General features: G+C 42.4%; 1 protein-coding gene across 7 annotated transcripts in view; it reads right to left on the bottom strand.

Annotated features, from left to right (window-relative positions):
- The window catches only part of LOC125463086 (inosine-5'-monophosphate dehydrogenase 1), a 58,099-nt gene extending 54,460 nt beyond the window's left edge, over positions 1–3,639 (bottom strand). For 4 of the 7 annotated variants that reach the window (XM_048553786.2, XM_048553790.2, XM_048553787.2 and 1 more), the window contains exon 1: positions 3,012–3,637. In XM_048553786.2, coding sequence (XP_048409743.1) covers positions 3,012–3,232 — 221 coding nt within the window. In that variant the 5' untranslated portion in view covers positions 3,233–3,637. Of the gene's footprint in view, positions 1–3,011 lie in introns of all 7 variants that reach the window. The other 3 variants (XM_048553784.2, XM_048553785.2, XM_048553788.2) reach the window with 2 other exon arrangements.
- Between the last annotated feature and the right edge of the window lie 11,093 nt (positions 3,640–14,732).

Below are 14,732 nucleotides of genomic sequence, written 5' to 3' on the forward strand. Positions count from 1 at the left end.
TTTCATATATGTCTGAAGAGGGTGGATACCTTAATTTGGATGTTTTATGTTAGGGATGTAGGCAATATGGCACTTGCAGTGAAACGTGCCTCAGTGCTTGGGATGTTGTCCTCAGAGAAGACAGTGATATTGTCGCATCTTTCCTGCCACCAGATTTGCAAGATTTTGCAGAGGTACCACCAGTGATATTTCTGCAGGGATTTGAGGTATCTGCTGTATATTGTCCACGTCTCCAACACATACAGAAGGACAGGCAACCACTGTGAGCCTGCAAATCACAATTTTGGTTTCTGGTTTAGGGCATTTGTCATCAAACACGCAGCTCCTCAGATGGTCAACTGCTGCACTGCACACTGGACAGTGTTAAATTTTCAATGTTGACATTTGACCTCACCAAGAAGAGGCTGCCAAGAAATGGAAATTAATCCACATTGTTCAGTGGCTTGCTGTGGATCTTGATAGTCAATGGACAATGTTGTGTGACAGGATAGGGTTGGTGGTGGATCTTTGTCTTCCAGCTGTTTGCCTAAGGCCCATTGTCCTCTGCAAATACAGTGATGATAGGTTGGAATTTGGCATCTGAGTATGCACATGGAAGCATCATCTGTACACTGCAGTTTGACAGCAGAGGTTGGAATGACCTTGTTTCTAAATTGGAGACAACAATTTGAGCAGTTTCTGAACTCCACTGGGAAGTTTCATGGATACAGGGTGCAGTGTTGTGGCAAAGAAGATGGAGAGAAGGATTGGTGTGATAACTCATGATCACAGTTATCTTGTTGCACAATATCAGGCCTAATATAGAATACTCTCTGGCTCTAGAAAATGCTGTTCTGAGAAACTTTCATGAAAATACTCAATGAACTGCTCATTTGGGCATCTTGGAAATGAGCGTATCTATCATTCTGGAACCCCATTTAGAAGTTTAAAGACAAGTTGGACTGACGTATCATTCACATGTTTTACTTGGAAGTTATTTTTTTTTGGAAAGCCACCATTATTTTGTCTTTGACAGTTTAAAGACCTCATAGTGCTAACACAGGGATTGCCCTACCACTGTCTGATATAAGGTTTCTTGCTCAAAGTCAATTAGCACATGATTGAGAACTGAACATAGGAAAGAGCAAGCCAGTTCACTAAGAGCCATTTCTGCCCTTGCTACCAATACCCTCCCACAACTCCCACCCTGCAAAACCTAACTCCTCTGCCATTACTTGCCTATGACCTGGTCTGGTCTTAGAATGGTGTCCTTTGGGCAGCAACAATGACCTCTATAGCTGTGTTGCTGAGTGTAAGTGCTATGTTCCCTCTAATTGACCAGCATCTCTTGCTAAGCCGGACCTTTTCCCCTGGGACCTGATTTCAGCAAAAGGCTTCCTGATTGCATCATCACTGCTGAATTGGCTTGAGGTTCACTGGGCCTTGCCAAGAAGAAACAGTATGGTTCTCTCGCCAGCACTCTGACTACCACAAGACCACAACAAAACTCTGCCCATCGTCACTGTTACTAAGACTAGCTTTCAATTCCAAGACTTTTAAAAAAATTAATTGAATTTACATTCAACCAGCTGTCATGGTGAGATTCAAAACCACAGTAGGATTAATCTGGATTATTAGTAAAGCAATGTTATGGGGTCACTGGTCTGCAGCCTGCTACCTGTGCCCACTCCCTTGCACAACTGTCTCAACATTCTCATTCTCTCACACACATTTCCCCATTCTCTCATGTTTTTGTTCTCACAGTTTCACATACTTTCTCCACTCTCACACATACCTATCTCCACACACTCTCACACCTGTTTCCACTCTGCTCCACATGTATTTCATCTCTCCACGCTCTTTCATTTCTGTCAGTCCATTTCACTTTTTCACACAAATCCTTCATAGTTTCCTTTTAGTCAATGGTGGTAATTGGTACCTGAATCTCAGGATCATACAGATTACTTCACAATCATGTGTTACTGAAGCAGTGAATATGAAGGACAGGAAAATGCCTCTTGACAATGCTGTGACTTCAAAAAGCAAGATCGGCATTTAAGCAGATACTGACACACGTGAGGTAGCAATAATGTTTTTACAACCCTGTTGAACAAAAGCTCAATAGCAGCCCTCTTAATTAATAAATACTAGATGCAGTCATTACTGTACAATAATGAGAAGTACTACTTTTGGGAAACTTAGTTATTAATTTAAGATAACAAAGTGTAGAGCTGGATGAACACAGCAGGCCAGTTATTAATTTAGTGTGTACTGCCTGCGTAGTACTGATGTCAGATTCTCACAATATAGGAAGCCTAATTTTACAATAGCAATTACTTTTGTTTTCAAATGTACACTGGGAACTTAACATTGCTGTAGTAGGTATTCACAGCCTCACAAAATGTACACCGTTGACTAATTATTAAGAAATGGGTAATATTTATTGCAACAATGTTTAATTGCAATGGGATAAAGTAATCTTAAAACAGAATAAATAATAGCAGATTAGTAGATAGGAACTGATATTTACAATTACTGTACTTCATGTCTTAATAATTTGTCAATAATTTTCCTTTCTCTTTGACAAGTGACAGCTATATTCTGAGAGGTGAAGGGAGGTTCTCCCCAAATGAGAGGAGTTTGCTGTACTGATGGCACCAGCAGTAAAGCAGCAAGCACCTCAGGGATACAGGCTGGGAGGTTCACAGGTTCAAGTCCAGATTTGTGTTAAATTATCTGATATCGGTTAGGTCATGTCTGCAATCTATCGGCATTAGAGGCTGTGGAGTTGAGGAGTGCTGACTTGCAACCCCATTCACCAACCACTGGCCCTCAAACAGTACTTGAAACAGTTCAGGGAACGTAAGTTTTCTTCACACTGCTGCAGAGTCAATATAAAACTGCAACAACTTATAAATTGGTACAATTTTTGACAGTACCTCAAGTTCTTAAAACTCTTATTCAGATTCTACTGATGTTGTCAATTGTTTTTTTGTGCAATACTTAGATCCTCCATTTACCCCCCACCTTACCTGTCAGGTGCATAGCCAGCTTGAATTCTGGTGGCAGTGTATCGCTGTGCTGCTGTCTCATGACCATGCCCGTGGTGGGACCCACTCGGATGTCCCATCCCGGGGGTGAACTGATCACCTCGGGGCTGAGTTGGGTCCATCTCTCCCACAATTGTCCGATAATCGATCCGGTAAAAGTCGTGCTCTGAGTCACTAAATCCACCGTAACACTGCCTGTCCATTTCCCGTCTTTCGGGAAAGTGACTTCCAGAATTTTCAAAGCGTTCAAGTGTATGGTTCACCAGGGAAGGCAGATGGTGCTCAGGGAATCAAACTGAATATTGCCCTGACATCCTACTACTGTGAACTCACCACTCAGGATCAACGAACACCAAGAAATACTCTTGAAACAGTTCAGGGAACGTAAGTTTTCTTCACACTGCTGCAGAGTCAATATAAAACTGCGACAACTTATAAATTGATACAATTTTTAAAAAAATCTCTTATAAAGTAAATGCTTTCTAAATGCACTGTAGTAAGATATTTCAATATACATTATGTTTGATTGTAAACTTATGACAATGGATGGTTTCTTTCTCTCTGTTTCCCTCTCTTTCCTTTCCCTTTCTCTCGTCTCTTCTGAGCTGGTGTACATTAGAGAGTATTTTTGTTCTGTAGCCCAGCCCTACAGCTCCAGATTAGCCTTATTCTGACAGTGCCAGACGTCACATTGTTAAAGAGGATTGGACACTCAAGCGAAACAATGTTGTTCCTGAAAGTCCCGCCCCTTTGACAAACACAAACAAACTCATGTCAATTATTCCCTTTAGTGCTTCTTCTAATATCCTTGGGAGCTAAATGTGAGCATGCAAAGAAAAGCATGATAGCTGAACAGGACAAACTCAGGGAATTCATACAGACTGGGACAATGTAAAACTTCTCCCCTTTTCTCACCTTGTTATTTATGACCCATGCTTATGTCTTGTGTTTCAAACATTCAGTTACACACCGTCTTTATGAAAGTCTGCACATTTCAGGTAGGTGTGAGAGTGAAAATATCGTCCTATATCAACTAATTCCACTTCAGAACAGGGGCACACGTCTTCCTCTCTATTGTATGTACTTTGCACGTTTATAGTATGGCACATTGTGGCTGGAATTTCAGTGTTTGCTTTGATCTGACCTGTCGATTACATTAAGCATCACTAAACTTGCTTATCTAAACAAACTCTCTTCTTTATCTAGGAAAAGAAAGCTACTAGCATTGGAGGCATTCCAAAGAAAGTTCACAGGCTTAATCTCATGTATGGAGGGACTGTTTTATGAGGACAAGCTGAGTAGGTTGGGCCCGTACTCATTGGAGTTTAGAAAAATGAGAGGCAACTTTATTGAAATATACAAGATTCTTAGGGAACTTAACAGGGTAGATGTGGAAAGGTTGTTTTCCCTTTTGGGAGAGTCTAGGACATCAGGAGAGGTTGAAAAAGCTTGGGTTGTTTTCTCTGAAAGAGGAGGCTGAGGGGAGACTTGATAGAAGTCTATAAAATTATGAGATTGATAGAAACAGTTGACAGTCAGAATCTTTTTCCCAGGGTTAAAATGTGAGTGATAGGAATCTGGAACATGCTTCCAGGGGTGATGGTGGAGGCAGATATGACTGGCCATTTAAAGGACTTTTAGATAAGCACATGAATATGCAAGAAGAAATGGCGGGATATGGAGCAAGGGCAGACATACAGATTTAGTTAAATTTCATATCATGTTCGGCACAATGTTGTGGGCCAAAGGGCCCGTTCCTGTGCTGTACAGTTGTATGTTCTGTCAGAGCACAGAATAACGTATTACCCATTTAAGACAGAAATGTGGAGGAATTTCTTCTCTCAGAGGGAAGTGAATCTGTGGAATTCTTTACCTATAGAAGCTGTGTCGTCAGATATATTTGAGACGGAGATAGATTTGTAATCAATAATGGAATCAAAGGTAATGGGGAAAAGGCAGGAAAGTGGAGTTGAGGATGATCAAATCAGCCATGTTCTCATTGAATGGTGGACCAGTGTAGATGGATTGAATAGCCTCCTTCTGTACATTTGTCTTGTCTTATGCCCTCTCTGATAGACTCCTTAGGCTTACTCATTCAGGGTTTTCTTCCAGTACACTATGTTAGTGCTACTCCACACATACACTGACTCATTGTTACTCTTCCAGTACATTGACCAGTGTTAGTCATTATTTAACTGTCTCAGTGTTACTCCTCCAGTACACAGAATCAGTTTTACCTCCCCAATACATTGGCTTAGTGTTGCTCTTCCAGTATACTCCTTCAGTGTACCAGCGCACTGATTCAGTGTTATCCTTTGGGCACATTGACTCAGTGAATGGGATCTTCTAGGTCTACCCCAGAGTTTTTAGAAGGGCAGGCAAGGAGGTTAAATGGCTGGGAGGCAAAAATTCAATTTCCCAGTGGTTCAATTGGAGATAAATTCAATATTAGAGGTGTAGTGGATAGTGAAGAAGGTTACCTCAGTGTACAACAGGGCCTTGATCAGATGGCCTAATGGGCCAAAAAAATGGCAAGTAGAGTTTAATTTAGATAAAATGTGAATGCATTTTGGGAAGGCAAATCAAGGCAGGACTTATACCCATAATGATAAGTGTTGGTAAACAAAGAGACCTTGGAATACTGGTTCATAGTTCCTTGAAAGTAGAGTCACAGGTAGACAGGGTACTGAAAAAGGTGTTTGGTATGCTTGCCTTTATGGGTCAGTGCATTGAGTATAGGAGTTGGGAGGTTGTGCTGTGGCTGAACTGGATATCGGTTAGGCCACTTTTTTAATACTGTGTTCAGTTCTGATCGCCCTGCTATAGGAAGAATGTTGTGAAACTTGAAGGGGTTCAGAAAAGATTTACAAGGATGTTGCCAGGGTTGGATGGCTTGACCTATAGGTAGAGGCTGAATAGACTGGGGCTATTTTCCCTGAAGCATTGGAGGATGAGGGGTTACCTTCTGGAGGTTTATAAAATCATGAGGAGCATGGATAGGGTGAATAGCCAAAGTCTTTTCCCCAGGGTGGGGTAGTCCAAAACTAGAAGGCATAGATTTAGGGTGAGATGGGGAGACTTAAAAGAGACCTAAGGGGTAACCTTTTCACACAGAGAGTGGTGCATGTATGGAATGAGCTGCCTGAGAAATGGTGGAGGCTGGTACAGTTACAGCATTTAAGAGGCATCTGGATGGGTATACGAATAGGAGGGGTTTAGAGGGATACGGGCCAAATGGGATTAGATTAATTTTTAGGATGTCTGGTCAACATAGACGAGTTGGACCAAAGCGTGTATTTCCATGCTGCGCAGCGCTATGACTCTCAGTTCACAGACCTTCCAGGTCGGCTGATGCTGCTGACCTTCAGGGTCTTTTGCACTCATTGGCATGCTGTGAATGACCATTAACAGCCCAATCCACTGGAAATGCTTTTACAGGCACAGTCTTGCTGGTCAAAAATGAGCAAGTTGTATTTTTGCCATCTGCAGTGATAGCTGGGGAGGGGAAAGATGCGGGGATGGGATGTGTTCCAGCAAGGGAGGGTAGCAGGTGAACAACTCAAAATTTACAAGCATCATCTTTCTCTAAAATGCTTTTCAAAACCTCTCAGAGGATACTCAGTGCAAATGGAAGCGGCCCATTTATTTGTATTTGTTCCCACATAAACACCCAACTGAGGCAATTGAAACAGAAAGTGAGAAATACTTTAGTGGAGGTGCAATTAAGGGCTTTAGCACTGAATGGAAGTATTCACTGCAAAATACAGGTGAATAAATTTCAACAACTCTGAACACAAATATCCAAACTATGTTCTGTCATTCATTAACTTTTGATCAAAAAGGCACCTTAAAATCACCACTAGGGTTGAAGGTGCTACAAGAAGTTATCCCTCATTCAGCTGTAGAGGAGCATTCACGGAGTTTTTATGTGCAAGTTAACAATATGGAAATGAAACCATTATGCGTGCTATAGATTTAAAACTTGTAGGACTGTATCAAGGAGATAATGAAGGCCACCAAGAGTAAGATTGTGCTAATTGCTACATGCATGGAAAGATCATGGTCACAAATATCTCGCACACGGTGATATCAAGAAAGGAAAAATCAGTCATGGGCAGAATCAGTCTATTTACGCAAACTGGATTGTTGCCTAGAGCAGCCAGCTTTAAACGGGTGTCCAAAATGATCAAGTGATTTTATTTTTAATATGGAGACAATAAGGACTGCAGCTGCTGGAAGCCAGAGTCTATATGTAGGAGGCTGGAAAAGCACAGCAGGTGCACAGTGCAGGGAAAGCACAGCATCAGAGGAGCAGGAAAGTCAAAGTTTTGGGACAAATATGTTAAGTTCTTTTAAGTAAGAATATTAAATACTGTACTTGTAAAAGTAGAACACAAAAGAACAAGCAAATTATTACCAGGGGCCAATGGTTTAAGGTGCGACGGGCAAGGCTTACAAGTGATGTCCAAGGCAAGTTTTTTTTTACACAGAGGGTAGTGGGTCCCTGGAACTCACTGCTGACAGAGGCAGTGGAGGCAGATACTATCGTCATGTCTAAAGGCCGTCTCGACAAATACATGAATAGGATGGGAATAGAGGGCTACGGTCCCCAGAAGGGTAGGGGGTTTTAGTCGTGAAGGGCAGCATGTTGGTGCAGTCTTGGAGGACTGAAGGGCCTGTTCCTGTACTGTAATTTTCTTTGTTCTTTTTGCTTACTTCAAGATGGTGGTAGCTCAGAGTATCAAATGTACTGATGAAGGGTCTAGGCCCGAAACGTCAGCTTTTGTGCTCCTGAGATGCTGCTGGGCCTGCTGTGTTCATGCAGCCTCACATTTTATTATCAAATGTACTGGTTGAACTGGAGCACTTTTATAAGGTATACAAAACAAGTCAGACCTGTCTGTGAGATTTGCAAACTTTACTGGTTTTTCCTTCGGGCCAGCGATGAAATTGAAAAAACAAATTACAGACATGTGCCCAATAACAAAGATAACAAGACTCAGCAGGAGGTGAAACAACCCAAAGAACTGTGGATGCTGGAAATCAGGAACAAAAAAAAACTTTGCAGTCTGACAGCAACTGTGGAGTTAAAGCAGAATTAATGTTTCAGGTCCAATGACCCTTCTTCAGAACTAGTTCTAGCTAGAAAATGGTTTTTATGCTGAAAATGGGGCTGAGGAGTGGGGACAAGTAAACAATTGGTGGAGATGAAGCCCTGAGAGAGAGAAAAACACACTTGGGCTCACATAGAAATGGGTAAAGGTCAACATGGGAGAATCAGTAGTTGTTGAAAGGGATCATTAGTGCTGACAATGGATCGTTCGAGGTGGCAGCCCATGTGATGACAAGGACTAGTGTGTGGAGGTTGGGGTAAAGACATAGGCGAAGGTACTCAAGCCCTAAAATTGTTGAACTCAATATGAAGTCCAGAAGGCTGCAGGGTTCCCAAGCTGAAAATGAAGTGCACTTCTTCCAGTTTGAACTGAGTTTTGCTGGAGAACTGCAGGAAGCTGGAGTCAGAGATGTTGGCCAGGGGATATAGCGGTGTGTTGAAATGGCAGGCAACTGGAAGCTCAGGGTCATTTCTGTGGTAGAACGTAGGTGTTCCGCAGAGCAGTCACCCAGTCTGCACTTCATCTCCCCTGTGTAGAGAAGACCCTATTGTGAGCAATGACTACAGTAGACTAGATTAAGTGAAGTGCAGGTAAATTGCTGCTTCACCTGGAAGGTGTGTCTGAAGCCTTGAATGATGAGGAGGAAGGAAGTAAACAGGCTGGAGTTACACCATCTGCAGTTGCATGGAATGGTGCCGTGGGGGTGTGGGGAAGTGTTGGGGGTGGAGGAGGAGTAGACCAAGGTGTGCTGGAGGGAGCAGTCCCTGTGGAGGGCTGACAAGGGAGGGCGATATATGTCTGATGGTGTCATTCTGCTGGAGGGGCCAGTAATGGTGGCTAATGATCCTTTGGATGTACAAGCTGGTAAGATTTGTAGGTTTGGATGATGGGGATCCTATTGCTGTTGTGGGAAGGAGGAGAGAAGCTGAGGGCCAAAAAAGTCAGTGACATCACCAAATACTGATTGAAGGCAAATAGTTTCTTTGACCTGGTATAACACATATATGTGTTTTATTTTTCCAAATTCAGCATACCGTCGGGAAGTTCTTCATGCCCAATGTAACTCTGAAACAGTTATTTAAACTAGATGGGAAAGTTGACTTGATGCCTTCAAGTCTCTTTGGTATTAGGTTGGAGATGCCTATGATGACATTCTGGATGATTTTGTCCTAGCAGGATCATCGGGCAACAGTATGTGCCAATGCAGAAGGTCTTCTGCTACTTTTGCCTTTGCAAGTTCAAATTTGTAGTTTCGCTCAATTTGTGGTATGATATCTTATTTGAGGTTAACCTGACCAGTAAAAAAACTTCAGGTAAAGGACTGCAACATACATTCTGCTATGCAGCAGCTGAACCAGGCCAAGATATTTCTGGAGGAATTCGGGAGCTATTAAACATTTGAAAAGACAATAGTATACACTTGGTAGATTGCTGAGGAATTTGAACTACCAACTAGAACAAGCACATATTTGGAGAACGAGGCAATAGCTTACATTTGAGGCATAAACAAATCAGTTCAGGTTCCAAAACAAAACTTCAAAGTAACTTTTACTTTTCAGCCCTAGATACTACAATCCACTTAGTTAAAAAAGAATTTGATACTGTAACTTGATTCAATATTTAGTTTCCTCAACAATGTGCACAGCTTGTAAAACAAGACTTCAAAACAGATATTAGAACATTGCTTGAAGCTAGAACTGACGTTCCAAAATGGAAATTCAAAATGCAGTACATGTGTGCAGTGAACTGAAAGCTTTTTCATGATGACCTCTAAGACATCTTGAGATGTGCTGAAGTTTATTTTTAAACACACTCACAGACAACTTTCCCAACATCTTCACTGCTCTTTGAATTATCCTGACCCCTCCACTTTCTGGTGCTAGTAGGGAGCATAGTTTTTCAAATTTAAAATTGATAAAGACAAACCTTTGGTCTCCCATGCTGCAAGCAAGACTTCTTAGACAGATGGAACATGAAATAGCTTCAATACTTTATCTTAAACAATTTCGCGCCCAATTTGTGAAAACAAAAGCATGAAAAACAAAGTTCTAAATGTTATGTTATAAGGGATTAGGGAAAATCAGGAAAATAATCAATAAAAAAATTTATTTTATGTTGACTTTGTTAATTTTGAATGTCCAGTACACAAAGGTAAAATTTCATTACAGACTTCTCATTTTTCTCTGTACTGAATGTAGTAGTGGTGCAAAATCATAGGCCAGCAAGGGTGCCAAAAACCCTTGGATTATGGAGGATGCAGCTCCCCATGTGGAGGTGGTTGTATGGCTGGCTTTCACCCATCAACAGCCTAACAAGTGTCCGATGCCAATGTGCTAAAAGTAAATAACAAACAACGACGTGAGCCCACTGTCCAAGGAGCCGACGTGACACTTACATTCCACAGCTTCTACAAATGTTTGCCTGTTAATACATCATTTCCAGGGCCTCCTCATTAGTGACAAGTGTTACCTCCAGAAGACATAGATAATGGCTCCAGTATGCAAAAGTCAGACTGACACCAAACAGTTCTACAATGCTACCCATGTTCTCACGAGGGCCATCAATGAACAGACAGTTAGTCTTCCAAAGATATGCTTCTGTTGCCTGAACTACTCAAGAGGCGCACCGCAGTATTTGCTCAATACGGACATCAGATTAGTGATTGTTTTCTACAGTGTGAACAATTTAGATCAATGACTGTTAATGGGGGGATGGATTTGCCACCCCTCTTTTCAGAGGAAGATGCAGGGATTCAAATAATGTTAATGCAGAGACATTCCTGCCCTCAAGGGAATGCCTGGTTTATAATTTAAAACATGAAGCTACATTACTTGGCATAAATTATAAATTAACCTGTTCCCTTTGCATCAGTGGCCAGGACTCAAAATGGAGTTATGCGTGATTACATGGGACTGCACTTGTAGGACTCAAATCATTGTTTGCTAGGAGCATTCATCCATCACTGAGACATAGAGAGGCTGAGCTATGCTGATTGACTTTCAAAATCCCGCCATCTAGTTTAAATTGCCACTTTCACTCCAGAAGACAGCCAATGAATGAGAACTTCAGTGTTCTTTGCCCCAGTGCTCTCAGTGACTGTAATGTTCTTTTTTCTTTATTTTCCTACCACCAAGTCTTAATATACACAGAGCTGAGTTTAAGGAAGCCTGCTGACAGTTTGTCATACCTTTTTGGAGGTGATTTTGGCAGGCATCATCTGGGAGTCTGAAGCCGAGGGGGTTCTGGTGTGCTAAGGATTTACTGTATAGGTGCACATGCAACCTCCTCAGCCTCATTTGATGGAGGCATTTGGGTCCCTGTGAGAGGGACAGTGGTATGTCAGGGCACCTCTGGAATGCCTTGAGATAGCCTCAGCCTCTGAGGAATGGAGTATCTGAAAGGTGAGCAATGCCCCTTTGCTCCCCTGGTGAGTCAGTGCATGAGGTACAGGATTTGGTGATTACAGGTGTCCTTCACCTGTACTGTGTGGGTGTTTGTTTAATGTTATTGTTATTAAGAGCCTCACTTTGCACAAATATGGAGCCCCCTCCCCTAGAGATAAAGGACAGCAATTTAGGGTGCCATGGTGTCTCAGTGGTTAGCACTATTGCCTCACAGTGCCAGGGACCCCAGTTCAACTCCAGCCTCGGGCAGCTATCTGTGTGGAGTTTTCTCATTTTCTCCATGTCCACGAGGGTTTTCCCCAGGTGCTTTGGTTTCCTCTAAATGTCCAAAGATGTGCACCTTAGGTGGATTGGCCATGTTAAATCATCCATAATTTCCAGGGATGCATAGGCAAAGTGAATTAGCCATGGGAAACGTAGGATTACAATGTAGGAGTGTGATTTTGGGTGGGATGCTCTTTGGAGGATCGGTGTGTACTCGATGGACTGAATGGCCTGCTTCCACACTGTAGGAATTCTATGATTAAGAATACTTCCTCTGCCCACTCTGGGTATGGTAGCAGCTATTTTATTTTCTATTGCACGTTTCGTGATTTGGATGAGAGTTGAAGGAGATACAAGTCACACTTTGCAATCTCAATCTCTCGGTTTAATTGACCCCAAAAGCTTTGTGTTCCTTTCTTGTGGCTTCATACTTGCCCAACCAACTGTTTAACTGCTTGTGTCCCCACTTTACCATACAGGTATGCAGATTAGAGACAGCAAACATAGTCATGCACTCTTCCCCCATTTCAGCCACGTGCTGGTGATCGGCAGTGACAACCTCTCTCACCGCACCCCTTACTTTCTCGTGCTGTGCTGTCACCCACCCAACAAGGGATGAACAATAAATGCTGGACCAACTAGTGATGCCCACCACCCATGAATAAATAAAATTAAAGTAGAGTTGCCATTCTTTCACATTTATTAGTCTCCATCACAGCAGTGATACTGATAACCTCCCTTGACTTCTGGTGGTCAAACCCCCAAGGACTGACTAGGGCCCACTGCCTCGGCCAACTTAGAGACACAACCCTAATTGATGATTGACCAGACTTGACTTTCTCTATGCAGTTCCCTGACTGATTTACCATGATTTCCAGGAATGTTTGAACCAGACCTCCAGGACTAACTGTGGTCCACTCCATGGTCTGTCAATGTGGTGCCCTGACCCTGGACAGCCCCAGCAGCTGAATGACTATGTCCAAGCACCTGGACTGATAGTGAATACTATCCTTGACTTAGTGTGCTGGGAGTACCTGACTGATGATGTCCCTGTAAACCCGACTAAGGACTAATCCCCTTAGGCTTTGAGGTATTGCCATTTCATTAAAGCACATGCAGTGTGTTTGATGCCTAAACTGTTGGCACATGGTATAAGTGTCACACTGATGTATTACAGTGCCACACACTTGTCCACCCCCTTGCCTGATCACTGCTGCCAATCATAACAAGCTGTCTGTGCAAAAGGGCAAAGCAGGACAGAAGGACTGGAAGCCTCTATGTTGTGAATGAGGAGGCAAGGCAGAGATGTTGTGAGTGTCCAAATAAGTGTGAAGTGAGTGGATGCTAAGAAAGTAAGTGAAAAACCGCGAATTGCATCCTGCTGTGATGCAAGGGATGAAGCCCTGTCCCTGAGTTTAAAGTGGCCTGGGGGCAACATTACCATGAAAGGTACCACTGAGCTTCAAAGGGGAGCGAAGTGACTTGTGTTTCGGCTCTTCATCTGTTTCAAGGAGAGGATCTTGGCCCTGGCTGATGAAGACTGAGATTGATCCTGTGGCGATGTCAAAATATCAATGCCCTGGCAACTAAGTATCCAGTGCTGAACCACCCTCCCATTACCATCAACATGAATGTACTGTTAACATGTCTGAATTTCTACTCTTTGTTCCTGACACTTTCTCTCTTTTGCCTTCTTAAGGTACTAATGGCCTCAGACATGACCCGCATGGTCTTGCTATTGAAGAACCCAGCCCTGTAAGACATCTCTCCTTTCACCTCAGAACACACAAATCCTTCACAGAATGCATCACCAAGGCTACATCCTCAATATTACTTTAATGGAGAGAGACTTGCAGAGAGCTGCAGCACAGAGGCATCTGGGGTTATGTGCATAAACCAGAAAAAACAGGTAATAAAGAAGGCAATTGGAATGTAGGCCTTTATTTCAAAGGGAATGAAGTATAAAGGTAAGAAGCAAACACAGAATGTTGGAGAAACTTGACAGGTCTGGCAGAATCTTGAAGAGTCATGTTAGGCATGAATTTGTTAACTCTGTTTCTCTCCATGAATCCTACCAGATTTGCTGAGTTTATCCATATTGTCTGTGTTAGTTTCAGGTTCTCAGCATCTAGGCTATTTTGCTTCAATTAAAGTAGGAAAATCTTGCTGAAGTGCACAAGGCTGTAGTTAGATCACAAATGGAAAACTGTAAACAGTTTTGGTCCATTTATCTAATGCTTGCTATACAGGTATTGGTGGTAGTTCAGAGATGATTCATTAGGTTGATTCTGGGTATGGAGGGATTTTCCCATGAGGAGAGTTTGAGTAGTTTGGCCATACTCATTAGAGTTTAGAAGAAAAAGTGGAAACCTTACTGAAACATAAAATTCTTAGGGGTCTTGATGGAGCAGATAAGGAATGGTTGCTCCCGTTATGGGAGAATCTAGGACAAGAGAGTTTTGCCTCAGAGTAAGGATTATCCATTTAAGACATAGATGAGGAGAAATTTCTTTACCCAGAGGTACAAGTCTGTGGAATTCTTTACTGCTAGTTCAGGTCAGTTTATTGTCAATGGTAATTCCCAGGATTTCAATACTAGGGAATTCAATAATGGTAATGCTATTGAGTGACAATACCTGATGATTAAATTCCCTCATATTGGAGATGGTCATTGCCTGACTGATGTGTCACACAAATGTTACATGGTGTTGTTGAGGTCTTGCTGCTTTTGGACATGAACTGCCTCAGTATCTGAGGAGTGGTGAATGGTGCTATATATTGTGCAATCGTCTGTGAAGTTCCCCAATTCTGACCTTATAAGGAAGGTAGGTCTTTGGTGAAGCTGAGCTGTTCTCTGATGTCACAAATCAGCCAACCTGGCTCAAACAAATGTCAGCAGCAGGATAAGAGCAAGATTTCAC

Source organism: Stegostoma tigrinum, chromosome 25 (assembly GCF_030684315.1).
Source record: "Stegostoma tigrinum isolate sSteTig4 chromosome 25, sSteTig4.hap1, whole genome shotgun sequence".
Taxonomy (NCBI): domain Eukaryota; kingdom Metazoa; phylum Chordata; class Chondrichthyes; order Orectolobiformes; family Stegostomatidae; genus Stegostoma; species Stegostoma tigrinum.